Source organism: Carcharodon carcharias, chromosome 1 (assembly GCF_017639515.1).
Source record: "Carcharodon carcharias isolate sCarCar2 chromosome 1, sCarCar2.pri, whole genome shotgun sequence".
In the NCBI taxonomy this organism is placed as follows: domain Eukaryota; kingdom Metazoa; phylum Chordata; class Chondrichthyes; order Lamniformes; family Lamnidae; genus Carcharodon; species Carcharodon carcharias.
In genome coordinates this window covers 225,633,284-225,654,127 of record NC_054467.1, presented here as the reverse complement: position 1 = coordinate 225,654,127, position 20,844 = coordinate 225,633,284, and the positions used below count along the sequence as shown (strand labels likewise).

Genomic DNA, 20,844 nt, shown 5'->3' with positions numbered 1-20,844 from the left:
GACTTTTACATGAACATATACAGTTTTTCTCTGCAAACTGCAATGCATTTTATGAGCTTTCCAGCATTTGTTTAATTTTTCTACTCCAAAGTGTCCTGTGGAAAAATCAGGAGAAGCTATTTATTTAAGAAACAGGCTGGTGTTGAAACAATATTGTTACCAATGGTTTTGACATACCCATCTATTATTAAACTATCATAGGATGCCTTTTTATCACACACTGGACAAATCCACGTGGGCTTCTTTTCATTCATCTGAAGGTAGAGGGCAGCATCGAAGCATTGTAGATGTGTACAGGTGACCGCGCGGCAAGGGACTATCAGCCGCATCTTCCCCAACTATAAAACCAAAACAAAAACATGAATATTAAACTTCCCAAGATGCTTTAAAAAGCTGCAGTAAATCAATATAGAGCCATACTTACAATATCTGTATTTGTGAAATTAAATTTGCAAGTCTACTTTAATCATGATAGTAAAGGATCTGGTACACTCATATTTACACTTTTCTCTATTTTCTTTATTTATGACAATAGCTGGAGCAATAAGTGGAATATTAGAGAAAAAGGATATTAAAGAAAACGGCACCGAATTTAATGCTGAGCAAGTGTATGCTGACATTATCTAACATGCTATCTCAACAGAATCCATAAAAACGCTCTTTCATCTAACCAAATTAGAAACTACAAAAGATAACTTTTAAAAGCAAACCATAAGATATATTCTTTGATATTGGAAAATATTGATATGATAATCAAATCTTTTATAAAGATTGTTCTGCATAGCTCCCACCAGCAAAGCTTTCTTTTTAAAAAGCCTGAAGATAAATATCAACGAGTAGAATTTATGCGATTTCTCTGGGATTTCTGCCTAAGTTATGATGGGAGATCAAAAAAATCCTTCCAGAAAGTCCAGGCTTGTACAAGTACTTGCTTAGATCATAGCATCCAAATATCACATTCTGGAGAATGATAATGTAGGACAGTGTTTTAGAAAAAAGACAATTAATTTCAAGGCATCACTTAACTTGCACATTAAAAGCAAGAATACAGAACAGGCAGTCCAAAGCACAGCTCACCTGAGGGCACAGAGGGGAAAGCCACCACACGATGTAGTAACTCCCACCCCCCACCAAAAGCTGATTGACAAGTGAAAAAAATTTAAAGGACTTACTGGGCACATCAACGAAACTCTTAGGCTTGTGGTCGCAATCTCACTATCAGGATCTGCAGTCAGTTTCTCTTTAACTAAGAAAAAGACAGAAGGTGAACAATGGTCACAATTATAGCCAAATTATTGGTGTTTTACAGAAGATTGAATGTGGCCTGCTTACACTGTGTTGTGCAATTGAAGGGAAAGTTCATCAAAATTGTTTTCTACTTGAATATCATTGTTTGATTATTATTGTATCATAAGTTGGCTATGGAAAGGGACAAAGAACAATCTTGAGTAAGAATAATTAACTGAGAAAAGCCAGCTTAAATGGGGCCAGAACAGATCTGGACAAATAAATTGGAGTCAACAGTTGGCAGGAAAAATGTTAGCTGAAATGAGCGCCACCTTCAAAGAGGAGCTAGTTCAGAAACAGTCAAGGTGCAATCCTTCAAAAGGGAAAGATTGAAAAAACAAATCCAGAGCTTCCTGGATAACAGAAAGAGACAGAAATGAAGATAGAGAAAAAGTGTGCTTATGACAGATGTCAGGTAGAAAATACAATTGAGAACCAGGATGAATATAGAAGCTTCAGAGGGGAGGTGAAAAAGTAAATAAGAGAAGCGAAGAAGGAGTACGAAAGGAGGCTGGCAGCTAACATAAAAGGGAATCCCAAAGTCTTTTATAGGCATATAAATAGTAAAAAGGTGGAAAAAGGAGTGGGGCCGATTAGAGAACAAAAAAGGGATTTTTTTTTCAATCATGGGATGTGGGCATTGCTGGCTAGGCCAGCATTTATTGCCCCTCCCTAATTGCCCTTGAATAGGTAGTGGTGAGCTGCCTTCTTGAACCGCTGCAGTCCATGTGGTGTAGGTACACCCACAGTGCTGTTAGGAAGAGTTCCAGGATTTTGACCCAGCGACAGTGAAGGGACGGCGATATATTTCCAAGTCAGGATGGTGAGTGACTTGGAGGGGAACTCCTGGGTGGTTGCATTCTCATGTGTCTGCTGCTTTTGTCCTTCTAGATGGTAGTGGTTGTGGGTTTGGAAGGTGCTATTTAAGGAGCCTTGGTGAATTCCTGCAGTGCATCTTGCAGATGATACACACTGCTGCTACTGTGCGTTGGTGGTGGAGTGTGTGCCAATCAAGCTGGCTGCTTTGTCCTGGATAGTATCAAGCTTTTTGAGGGTTGTTGGTGCAGCACTCAGCCAGGCAATTGGAAAGTATTCTATCACACTCCTGACTTACGCCTTGCAGATAGTGGACAGGCTTTCGGGAATCAGGAGTTGAATTTCTCGCTGCAGGATTCCCAGCCTCTGACTTGCTCTTGTAGCCACAGTATTTATGTGGCTAGTCCAGTTCAATTGCTGGTCAATGGTAACCCCCAGAATGTTTATAGTGGGGGAGTGGGGAGGGGGGGTTCAGCAATAGTAATGCCATTGAATGTCAAGCGGCGATGGTTAGGTTCTCTTTTGTTGGAGATGGTCATTGCCTGGCACTTGTGTGGCATGTTACTTGCCACTTGCCAGCCCAAGCATGTATATTGTCCAGGTCTTGCTGCATTTGGACTTGGACCACTTCAGTCGCGAATGGAGCTGAACATTTACGAACGGGGACAGAGGACATACCTGAGGTATGAAATGAATATTTTGCATTTGTCTTTAGCAACGAAGATGATCCTATCCAGGCTATGGTGAAAGAGGAAATAATTCAGACACTAGAACTTTTAAAAATTGATCAGGAAGTGGTATTGGATAGGCTGACTGTACTTTATATGGATCGGGCGCCAGGAATGGATGAATTTCCAAGGATACTGAGGGAAGTGAGAGTAGAAATTGCAAAGGCACTGGTCATAATTTTTCAGTCTTCCTTAGACTCGGGGTGGTGCCTGAGAACTGGAGAATTGCAAACATTACACACTTATTCAAAAAAGGATGTAAAGATAAGCCCAGCAACTACATGCAGGTCAGTTTAACTTCGGTGGTGGAAAAACTTCTGGAAACAATAATCAGGGACAATATTAATCGTTACATAGACATAAGTGAGTTAATTAAGAAAAGCCAGCATAGATTTCTTAAGGGAAGATCATGTTTGACTAACTTGGAGTTTTTTGAACAGGTAACAGAAAGGTTTGATGGAGGCAACGCCGTTAATGTGGTGTGCATGGATTTCCAAAAGGCTTTTGGTACAGTACTGCACAACAGACTTGAGACCAAAGTTAAAGTTTATGGAATAAAAGGAACAGTAGCAACATGGATATGAAATTGACTGTGTGACAGGAAACGGAGTAGTAGTTAATGGCTGTTCTTCAGACTGGAGGAAGGTTTGTAATGGAGCTCCGCATTACATTGGGGCCCTTGCTTTTCCTGATATATATTAATGACCTAGGTCTTTGTGTACAGGGCACAAATTCAAAGCTTGTGGATGATAAGAAATTTGGAAGCATTGTGAACTGTGAGGAGGGTAGTGCAGAACTTCAAAAGAACATAGACAATTTGGTGGAATGGGGGAAGAGGTGGCAGATGATGTTCAATGCAGGGAAATGTGAAGTTATTTATTTTGGTAGGAAGGACATGGATAGAGAGTGTAAAATAAAGGATACAACTCTAAAGGGGGTACAGGAGCAGTGGGACCTAGGTGTATATGTGCATTAGTCATTGAAGGTGGCAGGACAGATAGAGAGCACGATTAATGCAGTATTCCTTATTCTAGGCTTCATTAATAGGGGCTTAGAGTACAAGAGCAAGGAGATTATGCTAAACTTGTCTAACCTTTGGCCTCAGCTGTATCCAGTTCTAGGTGCCACACTTTAGGAAGGATGTGAAGGCATTGGAGAGAGTGCAGATAAGATTCACGAGAATGGTTCCAAGGGTGAGGAACCTCATTTATGAAGACAGATTGGAGAATTTAGATAGGTGTATTCAAAATCACGAGGGGTCTGGTAAGAATAGAGAAAAACCTTTCCAGAATCTATTAAATTTTGAAAGATAACCACCAACGCATCCACGATCTCTCTGGCCACCTCCTTCAACATTCTGGGATGAAGCTATATGGCCCGGAAGATTTAGCAACCTTCAATCCAGTTAACTTTTCAAGTACTACCTCTTTGCTAATATTAATTTCTGGACTTGATTTTTTTCTGCAAAGGAGAATGGAGGTTGTGCAATTTATTCTTTTTTTTTAAAAAAGGGACCTTGAGCATGTTGTGAAGCCAGAAGAAATGGGAGAGATACTAAATGCATACTTCTCATCAGTATTCTCCAAAGGGAAGGACTTAGCGGTCGATTTGTCTAGGGAAGAGTGTGTAGATAGCCTGGATCATGTTGAGATCAAAAAAGAGGAGGTGTTAGGCGTCTTGAAGAATATTGAGGTGGATAAGTCCCCAGGGCCAGATGGAATCTACCCCAGAGTACTGAGGGAGGCAAGGGAGAAGATTGCTGGGGCCTTGACAGAAATATTTGTATCCTCACTGGCTACGGGTGAGGTCCCAGAGAACTAGAAAATGGCCAATGTTATTCCATTGTTTAAGAAGGGTAGCAGGGATAATCCAGGAAATTACAGGCTGGTGAACCTTACGTCAGTGGTAGGGAAATTATTGGAGAAGATTCTTCATGACAGGATTTAATACCATTTGGAAGCAAATGGATGTATTAGTGAGAGGCAGCATGGTTTTGTGAAGGGCAGGTTGTGTCTCACTAACTTGATGGGTTTTTCGAGGAAGTGACAAAGATGATTGATGATGGAAGGGCAGTGGATGTTATATACATGGATTTCAGTAAGGCCTTTGACAAGGTCCCTCATGGCAGACCGGTACAGAAGGTAAAGTCGCACGGGATCAGAGGTGAGCTGATAAGATGGATACAGAATTGGTTTGGTCATAGAAGACAGAGGGTAGCAGTGGAAGGGTGCTTTTCTGAATGGAAAGCTGTGACTAGTGGAGTTCCGCAGGGATCAGTGCTGGGACCTTTGCTGTTTGTAGTATACATAAATAATTTGGAGGAAAATGTTACTGGGCTAATTAGTAAGTTTGCAGACGACACTAAGGTTGGAAGAGTTGCAGACAGTGAAGAGGATTGTCAAAGGATACAACGGGTTGCAGACTTGGGCGGAGAAATGGCAGATGGAGTTTAATCGGGACAAATGCGAGGTAATGTATTTTGGAAGGTCTAATACAGGTAGGAATTATACAGTAAGTGGCAGAACCCTTAAGTGCACTGACGGGCAGATGGATCAGGGTGTACAGGTCCACAGGTCACTGAAAGTGGCAACGCAGGTACATAAGGTAGTCAGGAAGGCATATGGCATGCTTGCCTTCATTGGCAGGGGTATTGAGAATAAAAGCTGGGAAGTCATGCTGCAGCTGTATAGAACTTTGGTTAGGCCACACTTGGAATATTGCATGCAATTCTGGTCGCCACATTACCAGAAGGATATGGAGGCATTGGAGAGGGTGCAAAGGAGGTTAACCAGGACGCTGCCTGGTCTGGAGGTTATTAGCTATGAGGAGAGGTTGGAGAAACTCAGATTGTTCTCACTAGAGCGACGGAGATTGAGGGGCGACTTTATAGAAGTTTATAAAATTATGAGTGGCATGGACAGAGTAGATAGTCAGAAGCTTTTTCCCAGGGTGGAAGAGTCAATTACTAGGGGACATAGATTTAAGGTGAGAGGAGAAAACTATAGAGGAGAAATGCAGGGCAAGTTTTTTATGCAGAGGGTAGTGAGTGTCTGGAATTCGCTGCCAGAGGAGATGATGGAAGCAGGTACGATAGTGGTGTTTAAGAGGCAGCTTGACAAATACATGAATAGGATGGGAATAGAAGGATACGGACCCCGGAAGTGCAAAATGTTTTCGTTGACAGGCAATATGACCGGCGCAGGCTTGGAGGGCCAAAGTGCCTGTTCCTGTGCTGTACTTTTCTTTGTTCTTTGTTTTCCTTAAAAAGCTATATTAGTTCATTAATGGCTGGAATTGGAGCAAGAGCAGCAGTGCACTAGCACAGTTATCACACTGTTGAAGCCCTGAAGACCAAAGTCATGAATCAGTTGGTGTCACAGGTCAAATGCCAAAGTGCAACTTACTAAAAGATCACATCTATTCTGCTGTGCAGAATCTCCAGCAATTTTTATTACTCAGCATCAGAGTGGAAGCGGGTCACTGCTGACCATACAATGCCACACTAGATACCAGTCTCTTCAATTTTTAGAGGGTTCAACTAAAACTCTGACGGTGAGCTCTATGGAAGTTGCATATGTACACCATGTACATAATTGTGGCTTTTCCTTTGGTTTCATTGCAAATATTTTAAGTCCTTTGATATTTTACCTTAAATTTTTGCAATGTTTCAAATAAAAATATTCTGTTCATTGCTGAAAAAGGACACTTTGTCAAAGCTTTTTGTCTTGTAATCATTAGGACGATCGCAAGAATACCAACGTCAGGGGAAGAAACATTATACTGTATGAGAAGAGAGTGTTGATTGGTTGGCAAGTGGACTCTGATTGGTAGAGGTGTTGCCATGGAGAATGCACCAGTTAATGATGGCTAACAGTTAACTGCCAAGCATTGTTTGAAATTTAAACCAGGCAGCTTGACTGTGATTGGTCAAGGCATTGCCCTGAGGAACAAACTAGCAAATGGCTATCAATTATTTTGTTTAGCTGAAACAGGCGCAATGTGCGTACATGTTTTTTCTGCTTGCAAAGAACAGGGTCCTGTACATTAATATATGTAGTTTCCAATACATGCAAATATGCCACACTGTGAGCCTTAAATTGGTTGTCGGCATTATTTTTAGCATACTGATGGTTATTTAGCAAATGTCCAATCACGGAATCACATCTAATGTTGGACATTGTGTTTTCAGTTTTGCAAGCACGGGTTGGTTGGATATGGTCTGTGCCTTGCCCGTTGCAAACAGTGGCTGGGATATGCCATTTGATATGATCCACCTGTCTTTGGAACATAAGGCCTACACACCTAGCATTACACTGGTACCGAGTTCATATTACCACATTAAACCATATTATGCCATATATACATATATAATACCATATTACTCATTTGTGAAACAGGTAGAATGTCTTTTTGGCCTGATGGCAGCATCTCGTTAGTGGCGAATGCCACTCATGCTGCTACTGCATAATAGTAGCATGAAACAGCTTCACCTGTTGCTCAAATTTTTCAGATACCTTGCCCTTTCAGGGTAACCTGAGGTAGACTGGGCATTTTTCAGGGCCGAAGGTGACAGCCTTAGGCCCATTCATGAGTCTGCATGATATATAGCGCTAAATGATCTGATCAGGGTAGCTATTATCCCGCAGAATAGCCAGTTCTGTTTAATAAGTTTTGCTCAGTTTGCCATTTTTCTGGGTTTTAAATTTCTCCCGCTGATTTCTCTTATTATATAATGCTAAAAATAAATCTCGGAAAGCAAAGAGAGAGCCTGTTTTTCAAATAGAAATAGAAATTGACTTTGATGCAAATACGTTCCTAGAAAGAAGTAGCTCCTTTTAAGGAAGGCTTCCCACATGGAATAAAGGAACACTGCAGGAAACAGGGTAGCAGAAAATAAGATTTTCAGGGATATTCTTCATTTTCAGTGCAGATTGAAAGGTTGTTTAACAAGGTGCAAAGGTCAGCATATTGGAGAAGGGAAGTAGGCCATAACAGCCACACTTCAGTTTATCATGTGTTTGCAAAATGAGACTTTGTGAAACCAATAACCCAACAGAACAATCTTTTTCCACACAAACAGTAGAAACATTTTGCACAAACATTTTGGTGGAGACAATGCTCCTTTAGGTCTGTTAGCAGTATAGGTTAACTGGAGCCACTCAGAGTACCAACTGCATCCCTCTGCCAGAATTGAATTTGAATCTGTCAGGATCAAGTTTAAAATTTATGATACTTCTCTTATCAGACAGAGAAGTAATCAATAGTGCTAGCCAGAGGCCATTCAGCTAGAGTTACCTTCGAGAAAAGCCAGACTAGCCATGAAAAAATACTTCAGAGATACCAACGACAATAAGACAGTCTCCAAAAAGTCTGCACCCAATTAAATTTGCAGTCTGGTCTCTGATTGTCTCTTGAACCTCTGAAACTTGGATTAATCTGCAGATAACGCACTGCAGAATTTGGATACTTTGTTATAAACCAGTGAAGAAAAGAAATTCTGTAGCACCAAAACATTGTTTAGAAATCACAGGTTGTGACTCAATTTGGAACAAAAGTTCTGCCAAAAGAAATAAAAACAGAAAATGCTAGAAATACTCAGCAGGTCAGGCAGCATCTTTGGAGAGAGAAAAGCAGCTTAACGTTTCAGATCTCATACCTTTTACCAACACTGTTTCTCCCTCCACAAATGCTGCCTGACCTGCTGAGTGTTTCTAGCATTTTCTGCTTTTATTTTAGTTTTCCAGCATCCACGGTAATTTGCTTTTGTACCAGCCAAAAGGAATGCTGCTAAAAATTCCGATTCTTTGAGGCGGTGATGGAAATAGTGACTGGGAAAAATGCCGGGGATGTGGTGAACATGGACTGTCAGGAGGCCTTTGTTAACATACTACTCAGTAAACTACTTAAGACTAAAGGGCTATGGAATTAAAGGAAGGGTAGCAAACTGGATTAAAAGTTGGTTAGAAGGAAGGAAAGAGTAGGAGTTAGAGGCAGTTTCTCAGAGTGGTTGGAAGTGGTAGTGGTGTCCAACTGTGTTGAGACTGCTTCTATTCGCCATTACATTAATAACTTGAACATAAAGCGAGAGGAATGGCATCCCAATTTGCAGGAAGTACTAAAATAGAAGGTATAGTAAATAATCCTGAGGACCAAAGGAAGGACATGTTGGTAAGATAGAGAAATAGATGAAATGTCAGATGGAATTCAATAATAAGAAACATGAGGTGGTACATTTCGATTATAAAAATAAAAGTGTTATACTCTGAATGTGGAACAGTTGAGTGATATGGAACAGCAGAGAAAAAGGTGGATCAATTCAGGTTTTTAAGATATTAATAACAGCAGTTCAAGTGGATAAAGCCATTAAAAAAACCTAACGGAAGTCTGGGTTTTATGGCAAGTATAGATAAAGGTCGAGATATAATGGCAAATCTATACAAATCTTACTAAGACCACAATTAGAATACAGTATGCAGTTATAGCTCCAGGTAATAGGAAGAATACTGTGGCAAGAGAAAGGATACAGTGCAAATTCATTAAGGTGATACTTGAAATGAGCAAAAATAAATAGGAAGAAAGACTTAGAATCATAGAAATTTACAGCATGGAAGGAGGTCAATCAGCCTATCATGTCCATGCCACTTTCCAGCTCTTGGTCTATAGATTGTAGATTACTGCACTTCAAGTGCACATCCAAATGGTCATGGGGATTTCTGACTCTACCACACTTTCAGGGAGTGAGATCCAAATACCTACCACCCTCTGAGTGAAAAATATTCCCCTCAAATCCCCCCAAAACCTCCTACCTCTTACCCTAAATCTATGCCGCCTGGTTATGGAACCGTCAACCAAGGGGTCTAAAGGCCTTCCTATCCATTCCACTTAGATCGCTCATAATTTTATATATTTCGATTAGGTCTCTCCTCAGCCTCCTCGATCCCAAAGAAAACTACCCTGGCCTATTCCAATCTTTCCAACTTGAAAAATTGGGCATGCGTTCATCAGAACAGATAAAGTTACATAGTAATTAGAGGTGGGTAACTGAAATAAAAATATACATTATGTCTTTAATAGCAAAGCTTTTAACCCAGTTTAACTCATCACCTGGAATGAATTTCAATACCATTGCTGATATGACAAATAAGTCCTTGCTTCAGAGCTGAATAATCAAAATCAGCTCTCTCAATCAAATGCACTGAAACATTATGCCAACCAAAATACTGTATCAGCATTCAACTTACTAAGTGCTCTGGAATGGTCAGAATTCCTGATGCCTTTGTTCCGCAGCCTCTGCAGTAATACTGCCGATGTCAGTTGCTTCACCAAGAACACAGACACCGAATAATTCTGGAAAACAATATAACACAGATCTGCTTCAAGACTTTACTTTTAAATTGTAGAGTCTGAATTTTGAAAAGTGGCAATGCACATTTGCGAATTATCATTTAGTTATGTATGGTAAAGATATGTTAAATTATTTACACCTGCAGCAGTTCAAGTGAATAAAGATTTGATTTATTAAGTTGCTGCAAAGAAATAAACCTGGCTACTGTTACATGCAGGTAACATCATCATACACAGGAAAAAGATTCAGATTGCAGCTCAGACCTCAAAAAACAAGAACGTCCCTTTTAACAATGGCTTGCAATACTGTCTTTTAGTGCTAATGTTTTAATAAGTCGATAGAACTGGATGCGTTCCAATTAGAGATACATACTAAAATTTTCTATACAGGTGACTTGAGCATTACATTTTGTGAACTGTTGTTTGGTAATACAGAACTTGAATATTGCTGAAAAGGGAAACATGTTGCCGAAGCTTTTCGTCTTACACTCATCAGGACAAACGTAACAATGCCAAATTTCAAATAATCACAACAAATTTACATTGCAGGAGAAAAAAGTGCTGATTGGTTGGCAAGTTGATTCTGATTAGTTCAGGAGTTGCCATGGAAAAAGCAACAGGCATCTTTAGGCTTCCCAAGCTCCCGGGTAATACAAAAAAATCGCTTGCTTGCAGAGAATTGGTCCCAGCATATGTCACTTCTAGCAAGCAAAAATAATCCACTTTTTTTCTCCTTAAACTCGTCCCACTTCCTCCAAATAAAAGGTGTGGCTATGGATACCCGCATGGGCCCCAATTATGCCTGTCCCTTTATGCAGTATGTGAAACATTCCTTGTTCCAGTCCTGCTCAGGCCCCCTCCCGCAACTCTTTCTCAGGTACATCGATGACTGCTTTGGTGCTGCTTCATGCTCTCGTCTGGACCTGGAAAAATTTATTAATTTTGCTTCCAATTTCCATCCCTCCATCATTTTCACATGGTCTATCACTGACACTTCCCTTCCCTTCCTTGACCTCTCTGTCTCAATTTCTGGTGATAGACTGTCCACCAATATTCATTACCAGCTTACTGACTCCCACAGCTACCTCAACTACAGCTCCTCACACCCCGCTTCTGTAAGGACTTCATCCCATTCTCTCAGTCCCTTCGCCTCCATCGCATCTGTTCTGACGATGCCACTTTCCAAAACAGTTCCTCTGACATGTCTTCCTTCACCGAGGTTTTCCACCCACTGTGGTTGACAGGGTCCATCTCCCGCGCATCCGCCCTCACACCTTCCTCTCCCTCCCAGAAACATGATAGGGTCCCCCCTGTCCTCACTTATCACCCCACCAGCCTCCGCATTCAAAGGATCATCCTCCGCCATTTCCGCCAACTCTAGCATGATGCCACCACCAAACACATCTTCCCTTCACCCCCTCTGGCGGCATTCCGCAGGGATCGTTCCCTCCGGGACACCCTGGTCCACTCCTCCATCACCCCTTACACCTCAACCCCCTCCCACGGCACCTTCCCATGCAACCGCAGAAGGTGCAACACCTGCCCCTTTACTTTCCCACTCCTCACCGTCCAAGGGCCCAAACACTCCTTTCAAGTGAAGCAGCACTTCAGTTGCACTTCCCTCAATTTAGTCTACTGCATTCACTGCTCCCAATGTGGTCTCCTCTACATTGGAGAGACCAAATGCAGACTGGGTGACCGCTTTGCGGAACACCTTCGGTCTGTCCGCAGGCATGATCCAGATCTCACTGTCGCTTGCCATTTCAACACACCATACTGCTCTCACGCCCACATGTCCATCCTTGGCCTGCTACAATGTTCCAGTGAAGCTCAACACAAACTGAAGGAACAGCACCTCATCTTCCCACTAGGCACTTTACGGCCTGCCGGACTTAACATTGAGTTCAACAACTTCAGATCATGAACTCTCTCCTCCACCCCACCCCCTTTCCGATCCCCCTTTTTCCAATAATTTATATTTTTATAATATATTTTTCTTTTCCCACCTAGTTGCATTATTTTTAAAGTATTTCCATCCATTGTTTCGTCTCCATCTTTTAGCCTATTTCAACCCCTTCCCGCACCGCCCCCTCCACCCCACCCCCACTAGGGCTATCTATTACTTGCTCGCCCTGCTTTCTACCCTTAATGTCTCCATTAGACATTCCTTAGATAATATCACCGTCAACACCCCTTTGTCCTTTTGTCTATGACATCTTTGGCAATCTCTTCTTTGCCTCCACCTATCACTGGCGCTTTATCCAGCTCTACCTGTCCCATGCCCCTCAACCAGCTTATATTTCAGGTCATTTATATATTTCCTCAGTTCTGATGAAGAGTCATACAGACTCGAAATGTTAACTGTATTCCGCTTCGCAGATGCTGTCAGACCTGCTGAGTTTTTCCAGCTATTTTTATTTTTGTATCAGATTTCCAGCATCTGCAGTACTTTGCTTTTATCACTTTATGAGCTTGACTGATTATCTTAAATTGGTGTAGATTACCACACTTGGGATTGTTCTTCAAGTGCTGCCCAATTGTGGAATCACGTCTAACATTAAATGTTTTGTTTTGGGTTTTGCAAACATGGGCTAGTTGGGTATGGTTTGTATTTGCTTATTACTACATTTTATGAGCTCTTTTTCTTTTTTCATTCATGGGATGTGGGCATCGCTGGCTAAGCCAGCATTTATTGCCCATCCCTAATTGCCCTTGAGGTATAGGTACACCCACAGTGCTAGTTTGATACAATGGAGTAGGCCATTTCAGAGGGCAGTAAAGAGTCAACCGCATTGCTGTGGATCTGGAGTCACATGTAGGCCAGACCAGGTAAGGATGGCAGATTTCCTTCCCTGAAGGGCGTTAATGAACCAGATGGGTTTTTACGACAATCGACAATGATTTCATTGTCATGAAGACCATGAAAACATGGGAACGCAGGTCCCCAAAGCATTACCCTGGGTCTCAGTCCTGTGACAATACCACTATGCTCCCCTGCATTGTTTGAAAAGGTATGATGTGATGGTTAAGTTGTCACCACTGCATTATAATTTGACTGCCATGTTGCATTCTTGGATTATTATATATGTATATAAAATTACACAAATGCCATTTTCCAACTCAAGGTAATGCTTATGAAAACCACAATGATTTAGAATATCCACAGTTTACTTATGGTTACAGCTAGCTGGGACCATCGTACATAAACAGCTACCTTTTTTCATTGAATACTCAGTTTCAGCAACCATAGAATAGAGCATTGCCCAAGTATCATTCAGCTGTCATTATCCTTTCACTACTGACTTTTATGATGCATTTCCTTATACACAAAATAAAACTAAGGTTAAGAAGTACTAAGAATTGAATGTCTAAAATCATGTCAGAATAGGTGAAAAGTTGCAGTAATTTTACTGAAGACTCTACTCGACAATTTTTTTGGGGTGGGGGGGGGGGGTGCAGGATTGTAGGGAAGAGGAAAAAGGGAATTTTTGCATTAATGATGAGATGCAGGAGTCTTAATAGCCTCAACTAATAGCAATCACCACCACCAGCAGAGTAGCAACAACTTGCAGTTTATCAGATGAGATGTTAAACCTGATTAAACATGAAGATCCCATCCGCTCTTTCAGGTCTATGTAAAAAATCTCATGGCACTATTTTGAAGGAGAGCAGGGCAGTAATGCCCAATGTCCTAGATAATATTTATACAATCAACATTGAAAAAAAACAGCTTATCTGGTCATTATCATGTTGTTGTTTATGGGTGTTTGCTATGCACAAATTGGCTGCCAAATTTCCTACACTATAGAATTGACTACATTTTAAAAGTGCTGTAATGGCTGTAAAGCACTTTTGAGACGTTTGGGGTCAGTTAAGGTTGTATGTAAACGCAAGTCTGTCTTTGTTTCTACATAACACCAGCAACATAGCAAAACGTCCCAAGGCACTTCACAGGAGTATAATCAGACAAAGATTGACACTGAGCCAAAGGAGGACCCATTAGGACAGGTGATCAAAAAGCTTAGTCAAAGAAGTGTGTTTTAAAGAGGGTCTTAAAAAAGGAGCAAGGTGGGGAGGTTTAGGGAGGCATTTCCAGAGCTTGGAGTCTAGACACTTGAAATCAAGGCTCTCACTGATGAAACAAAGGAAGTCAGGGATACACAAAAGACTAGAAGTGGGGGAACACAGATTTTGAGGGCTATGCGACTGGAGGAGGTTACAGAGATTAGGTTGGGTGAGACCACGGAGGGTATGATTGCAAAGGTGAGAATTTAAATTCCAGGCATTGGTGGACCAGGAGCCAATGTAGACCAATGAACAAAGGAATGACAGGTAAAGTGGACTTAGTGCAAGTTAGGTTATGGGTAATTGAGTTTTGGATAATCATCAAAGCTAGTAGAACGTTGAACTACATAGTCAAAAATATGATACAATTTGAAGCAGTCGTGCTTAAACAGAATTGTGCTCGGGTCAGATTGTCTCTTGAGTACAGTGTCTCGTTCTGGTAATGAGATACAAGGAAGCATTCCAGCACAGTGTAGAGATTATCCACAAGGCTTATTTCTAGTGTAGGAGATCTGAATTATGGACACCAAAGAAATATGGACATTTGAGCCTGGAGAAAAAATGTCCAAGAGATGATCTTATTGAGTTGTGAGAAAACTGCATGAAAAAGAGAGAAAAAAAAGTGATAAAAATTACTCCAAATTAATTGGTGAAAATAGGACAAAGGGACAGGCAAAAAAAGTAAACGTATATTTAGGATTCACATAAAGTGATTAACACACGGAATTAATTTCTGTGGAGTTGTGAAAAATAAAAACTCAAACTTATGAAGAAATATTTGAACGTCGCAAAGGTGAGCGTGGTGGTGAAAGCAAACTACAGCACAGTCTTTCTGGATGGATGAACTAAGATGAGCTAAATTTTCTTTCTCATCCATACCTACCTAGTTATGTACAACCAGTGGATTTGAAATGCATGTCTTCTTCAACTACAGGGAGTTCTATTTCCACAACTCACTGAGGGCTCAAGCAGAACATTTGTAAAGCAGACCTGAATTTTATGTGACCAAGCCTTGGATCAACAACTTTATATAACACCTTTAGCATAGTAAAACACCCCAAGGTGCTTCACAGGAGCATTATCAAATAAAATTTGAAAGAGAGCAACATAAGGAGATTTCAGGGCTGATGACTAAAGCTTGATCAGAGGTAAGTTGTAAGACGTGATTTATAGGAGGGGAGAGGGTTAAAGAGGCAGAATGGTGAGGGAGGGAGTCCCAGAGTTTAGGGCCTAGGCAGCTGAAGCCACCGATGATGGAGTGATTAAAATTGGGGATTATAATCCTCTTTGCTTATTTGTCTTGCTTCACAATCAACAAAAATTCCGTTGCACAGGTCAAAGTTTTTCTCTCCATTGAAATGGTCTGGTCAAACTGAATGCAAGACTGAAAAATTCAAAGATTTTGACAAGCACTTATTTACCGCCCACTCAAGCTGAACTTATTCACTTGCTGAAACGTTATCAATGTGAAAAATGAATAGAATATAAATCTTTAATAGGCATAAGCACAATGCACTGCTGGTCATTCTGCTAAATTAACTGAATCTCAAACAGAGAGTAGTAGTGGTATGAAAATTGACCCCAATACCCTCATCTTAAGAAACACCTTATTTAAGAAAAACTGATTACATTTCCATCTTCTAGAAAGCCTTTACCATGAAAAAGCAAATAAAAAGCTTTGCATTTACGTGGCACCTTTCACTTTCTCAGGAGGTCCCAAACTGCTGATAATCCATCAAGTACATCTGAAATGTAGGCAAAAGTAGCAGCCAATTTAACTCACAGCTAGGTCCCTCAAACCACAATGAGGTGAATAGCCGGTTTCTAATGATATTTGCTGGGATAAACAGTAGCTAGGACACCTGGCTCTTCTTTATCCCTTGACATCTACCTGAATATACAGCCAGCCAGGGATGCAATTTAAAATCTTATCTGAAAGACTGTGCCCCCACAGCACTACAACAATGCAGGTGTCATCCTTGATGAAAAGCTTACATCCAGAACTGGACTTGAACTCATGACCTTCTGAGCTCAGGAGGAAAGATGTTACCACTGAGTCAAGCAAATTTATCAGTATTAACTTATATCCAAGAATCTTTGTACTTTATGCCACAACGGAAAGTTAATTGTAAGCAGCTTTTAAAAACAGAGCAAGAAAGAATAAACAACCAACTGTACTCCAAAATGAGGCCCAGATTTAACATTTAATTAAGTAAGGCACTTACTCTTCCCATTTCTGGTGCCCAAGAAACAGATATTTGATTGGGTACAGCTGACGAGAGCCTAACTTGCGATGTGATGTTTAAAGGTCGACCAGGCCGCTTCTGCTCAACACCATTTTTAAGTGGCGGCGTAAACCCCTGAAAATATAGAATGATGATAGTAAGGAAGAATGCGGTATACCTGTATTACCAAGAATTATTAGTTGACTGATAACAACGAAAATTAATACAAGTAAAAATTCTTTACTTATCATGCTTCCCATAGCAAATCTAGAATAACAATGCAGACATTGTTCTAGCATATCTTAACAATAAATACAACAGTGAAGCTCCTCTGATGGTCAGGGAGTTACATGGCTAGGAATGACAAAGAGCCATATGATGGGAATGGTAGCATATGTTACGGGACTAGTAATCCAAAGGTCTGCACTAATGATTTATTCTATTTTTTAGCAGGATGAGTGTGTCACTGGGAAGGTTGGCATTTGTTTCCTATTCTTAATTGCCCTTGAGAAGTGGTGGTGAGCAGCCACTTCTGGAGATCCAGAGACATGAATTCATAGCCCATCACGGTAGAATTTAAATTCAATTAATTAAATTGATCTGGAATGAAGTTAGTACCAATAATATTGAAGCTGAAAATGTTGGAGGAGGGGGAAAACCCAATCCGGTCCACTAATGCTCTTTAGGGAAGATAATCTGCCATCCTTATCTGGTTGGGCCTATGTGTGATTCTAGACTCAAAACAATGTGGTTGACTCTGAACTGCCCTCCGAAATGACCAAGCAAGTCATTCAGCTGCATCAATCTGCTAAATAAAAGATAAAACCAGAAGGTCTACCTGCCATTGATATAAGCAACAAATAGGACAATGGAGGCACACCCAGCCCAGTCAACCCTGCAAAGTTCTCCTCAGTAATAGGTAGGGGCTGGTCAAAACTACAGCCGTCCCAGACTAGTCAAGCGACACTCTGATATATTCATACTCTTAGAATAATATGGCTGGGATTTTACCAACGCGGGGATGATGCGCTAGGAAGCGAGTAGGCTGGTAAGATGCTGGGAAGCTGCAAGCAGGAATGAACGGTTGCACAACAGAGATGTGCAGCTTTGAATAATTAAAGTCACAATTAAGAGCAAATGTGTCACAGGTGGAGCCCCAAACCCCCAGCCATATAGGGAGGCTACCAGCTGCATGGAGGCAGCCATCCACGCCTTCTGAGGGGACATCAGAGCCAGAGGCTTTATGCCACGAAGTGGGGCTGTGACCAGGAAAGGCTACCCCCACAGCCCCACAGACACCTTGGTTCGGCAGGGCCTACCACCCTTAGACACCTAATTTTAAAAATTCAACAAAAAATTTGTCAAGGGTGTCCCCATACTGACTGTCCTCACGTTCTCTGGCCTGTCACAGCAGCATCCATTCTCTGTGACATTGCTGAGGCTCCAAAGCAGCCAGTCCCCTGATCAGGTCAACAGCATCAACTGCCCACTGTCCTTAATCAAAACAAATCAGCGGCAATTAACTAAGCAGCCACCTCCAGGAAGAGTGCCAATGTGGTCCCGCTGTCCATCTGTGCAGGCTCGGGATGCGCTTATGGTCCTGATGTCAGGAGTTCTCGGCATCTGAGAAAATCCTGGCTTACCTTTCAGCCAATGTCCCAGACTCCTCCATCACCATTCTTAAGTATGTTCTGTATATCAGCATGTTAGATCCACCACAGGTGGCAGCACAGAAGTATAGAGGTGGGGGGAGTGGCCCAGTGAGTCCTCAACTTTGACTCTGGACCACATGAAGTCTCATTGGATCAAGTGAACCTCCTGTTATTACCACCTACTGCCCTCCATCAGCTGATGAATCAGTACACATCCATGCTGAACACTTGGAGGAAGCACTGAGGGTGGCAAGGGCACAGAATGTACTCTGGGTGGGGGTACATCAATGTCCATCACCAGGTATGACTCAGTAGCACCACTACTGACCATGTTAGTTGAGTACTGAAGGATATATCTACCAGACTGGGCCTGCAGCAGGTGATGAGAGGACTGACATGAAGGAGAAATCTTGTCCTTGGCCTTGTCCTCACCAACCTTTGCATCTTCCTCACCAACAGACCTACTTGTAGATGCATCTATGCATGACAGTATTGGTAGGAGTGACCACAGCACAGTTTTTTAGGCAATAAAGTCCCATCTTCACATTGTGGACACCCTCCATCAAATTGTGTGGCACTACCACAGTGCAAACAGGATAAATTGAGAACAGTTCCATAAACTCAAAGATAAAAACAAAAAAACTGCGGATGCTGGAAATCCAAAACAAAAACAGAATTACCTGGAAAAACTCAGCAGGTCTGGCAGCATCGGCGGAGAAGAAAAGAGTTGACGTTTTGAGTCCTCATGACCCTTCGACAGAACTTGAGTTCGAGTCCAGGAAAGAGCTGAAATATAAGCTGGTTTAAGGTGTGTGTGTGGGGGGCGGAGAAATAGAGAGACAGAGAGGTGGAGGGGGTTGGTGTGGTTGTAGGGACAAACAAGCAGTGATAGAAGCAGATCATCAAAAGATGTCAACGACAATAGTACAATAGAACACATAGGTGTTAAAGTTAGAGTTGGTGATATTATCTAAACGAATGTGCTAATTAAGAATGGATGGTAGGGCACTCAAGGTATAGCTCTAGTGAGTTTTTTTTTTATATAATGGAAATAGGTGGGAAAAGGAAAATCTTTATAATTTATTGGGGAAAAAAAAAGAAGGGGGAAACAGAAAGGGGGTGGGGATGGGGGAGGGAGCTCACGACCTAAAGTTGTTGAATTCAATATTCAGTCCGGAAGGCTGTAAAGTCCCTAGTCGGAAGATGAGGTGTTGTTCCTCCAGTTTGCGTTGGGCTTCACTGGAACAATGCAGCAAGCCAAGGACAGACATGTGGGCAAGAGAGCAGGGTGGAGTGTTAAAATGGCAAGCGACAGGGAGGTTTGGGTCATTTATTGGGAATGACCCAAACCTCCTTGTCGCTTGCCATTTTAACACTCCACCCTGCTCTCTTGCCCACATGTCTGTCCTTGGCTTGCTGCATTGTTCCAGTGAAGCCCAACGCAAACTGGAGGAACAACACCTCATCTTCCGACTAGGGACTTTACAGCCTTCCGGACTGAATATTGAATTCAACAACTTTAGGTCGTGAGCTCCCTCCCCCATCCCCACCCCCTTTCTGTTTCCCCCTTCTTTTTTTTCCCCAATAAATTATAAAGATTTTCCTTTTCCCACCTATTTCCATTATATAAAAAAAAACCCCCACTAGAGCTATACCTTGAGTGCCCTACCATCCATTCTTAATTAGCACATTCGTTTAGATAATATCACCAACTTTAACTTTAGCACCTATGTGTTCTATTGTACTATTGTCGTTGACATCTTTTGATGATCTGCTTCTATCACTGCTTGTTTGTCCCTACAACCACACCAACCCCCTCCACCTCTCTGTCTCTCTATCTCTCCGCCCCCCACACACACACCTTAAACCAGCTATTATTTCAGCTCTTTCCTGGACTCGAACTCAAGTTCTGTCGAAGGGTCATGAGGACTCGAAACGTCAACTCTTTTCTTCTCCGCCGATGCTGCCAGACCTGCTGAGTTTTTCCAGGTAATTCTGTTTTTGTTTTCCATAAACTCAAAACTTGGCATCCATGAAATGCTACAGGACACAAGCAGGGGAAGAAGTGCATTCAACCACAATCAGCAACCATATGACTCGACATGTCCTTCACTTTACTATTGCCATCAGGGCAGGTAATCAACCCTGGTTCAATGAGGAGTGTAGAGGAGCATTTCAGCAATAGCACCACACAAAATGAGGTGAAAACCTGGTGAATCTACAACACAGGACCACACACATGCTAAACAGCAGGAACAGCATGCTATAGACAGAGCTAAGCGATCCCACAACCAATGGATTAGAACAAAGAATTGCAGTCCTTCCATATCCAGTTGTGAATAGTAGCAGACCAGTAAACAACTAATGGGAGGTGTAAGCTCCATGAGCATCCCCATCCTGAAACTTGGTGGAGCCCAGCACTTAAATGCAAAAGACAAGGTTGAAGTGTTTGCAACCATCTTCAGAAGCGCTGAGTGGATGATCCATCTCAGCCTCCACCATCACAGAAGCCAGACTTCAGCCAATTTAATTCAGTCCATATGATAACAAGAAATGGTTCACTGGACACAGCAAAATCTATGGATCCCAACTACATGCCAGCTGTAGTACTGAAGGCATGTACTCCAGAACTAGCCATGCCCCTAGGCAAGCTGTTCCAATGCATTTCCAACATTGCCATCAATGTGGAAAATTGTCCAGTTATGTCCTATCTACAAAAAGCAGGAT

At 41.7% G+C, this 20,844-nt stretch overlaps 1 protein-coding gene across 7 annotated transcripts in view; it reads right to left on the bottom strand.

The window, feature by feature from the left end:
* pias2 (protein inhibitor of activated STAT, 2) overlaps nt 1-20,844 on the bottom strand; it is a 52,185-nt gene that overhangs the window by 12,947 nt on the left and 18,394 nt on the right. For all 7 annotated transcript variants that reach the window (XR_005943284.1, XM_041189312.1, XM_041189317.1 and 4 more), the window contains exons 6-9: nt 16,466-16,600; nt 10,073-10,178; nt 1,173-1,246; nt 178-338 (exon numbers count right to left, since the gene is read on the bottom strand). Coding sequence is in view for 6 of the 7 variants with exons in the window: in XM_041189312.1 (XP_041045246.1) it covers nt 178-338; nt 1,173-1,246; nt 10,073-10,178; nt 16,466-16,600 (476 nt within the window). In the remaining variant the exon portion in view is untranslated. The remainder of the gene's footprint in view (nt 1-177; nt 339-1,172; nt 1,247-10,072; nt 10,179-16,465; nt 16,601-20,844) is intronic.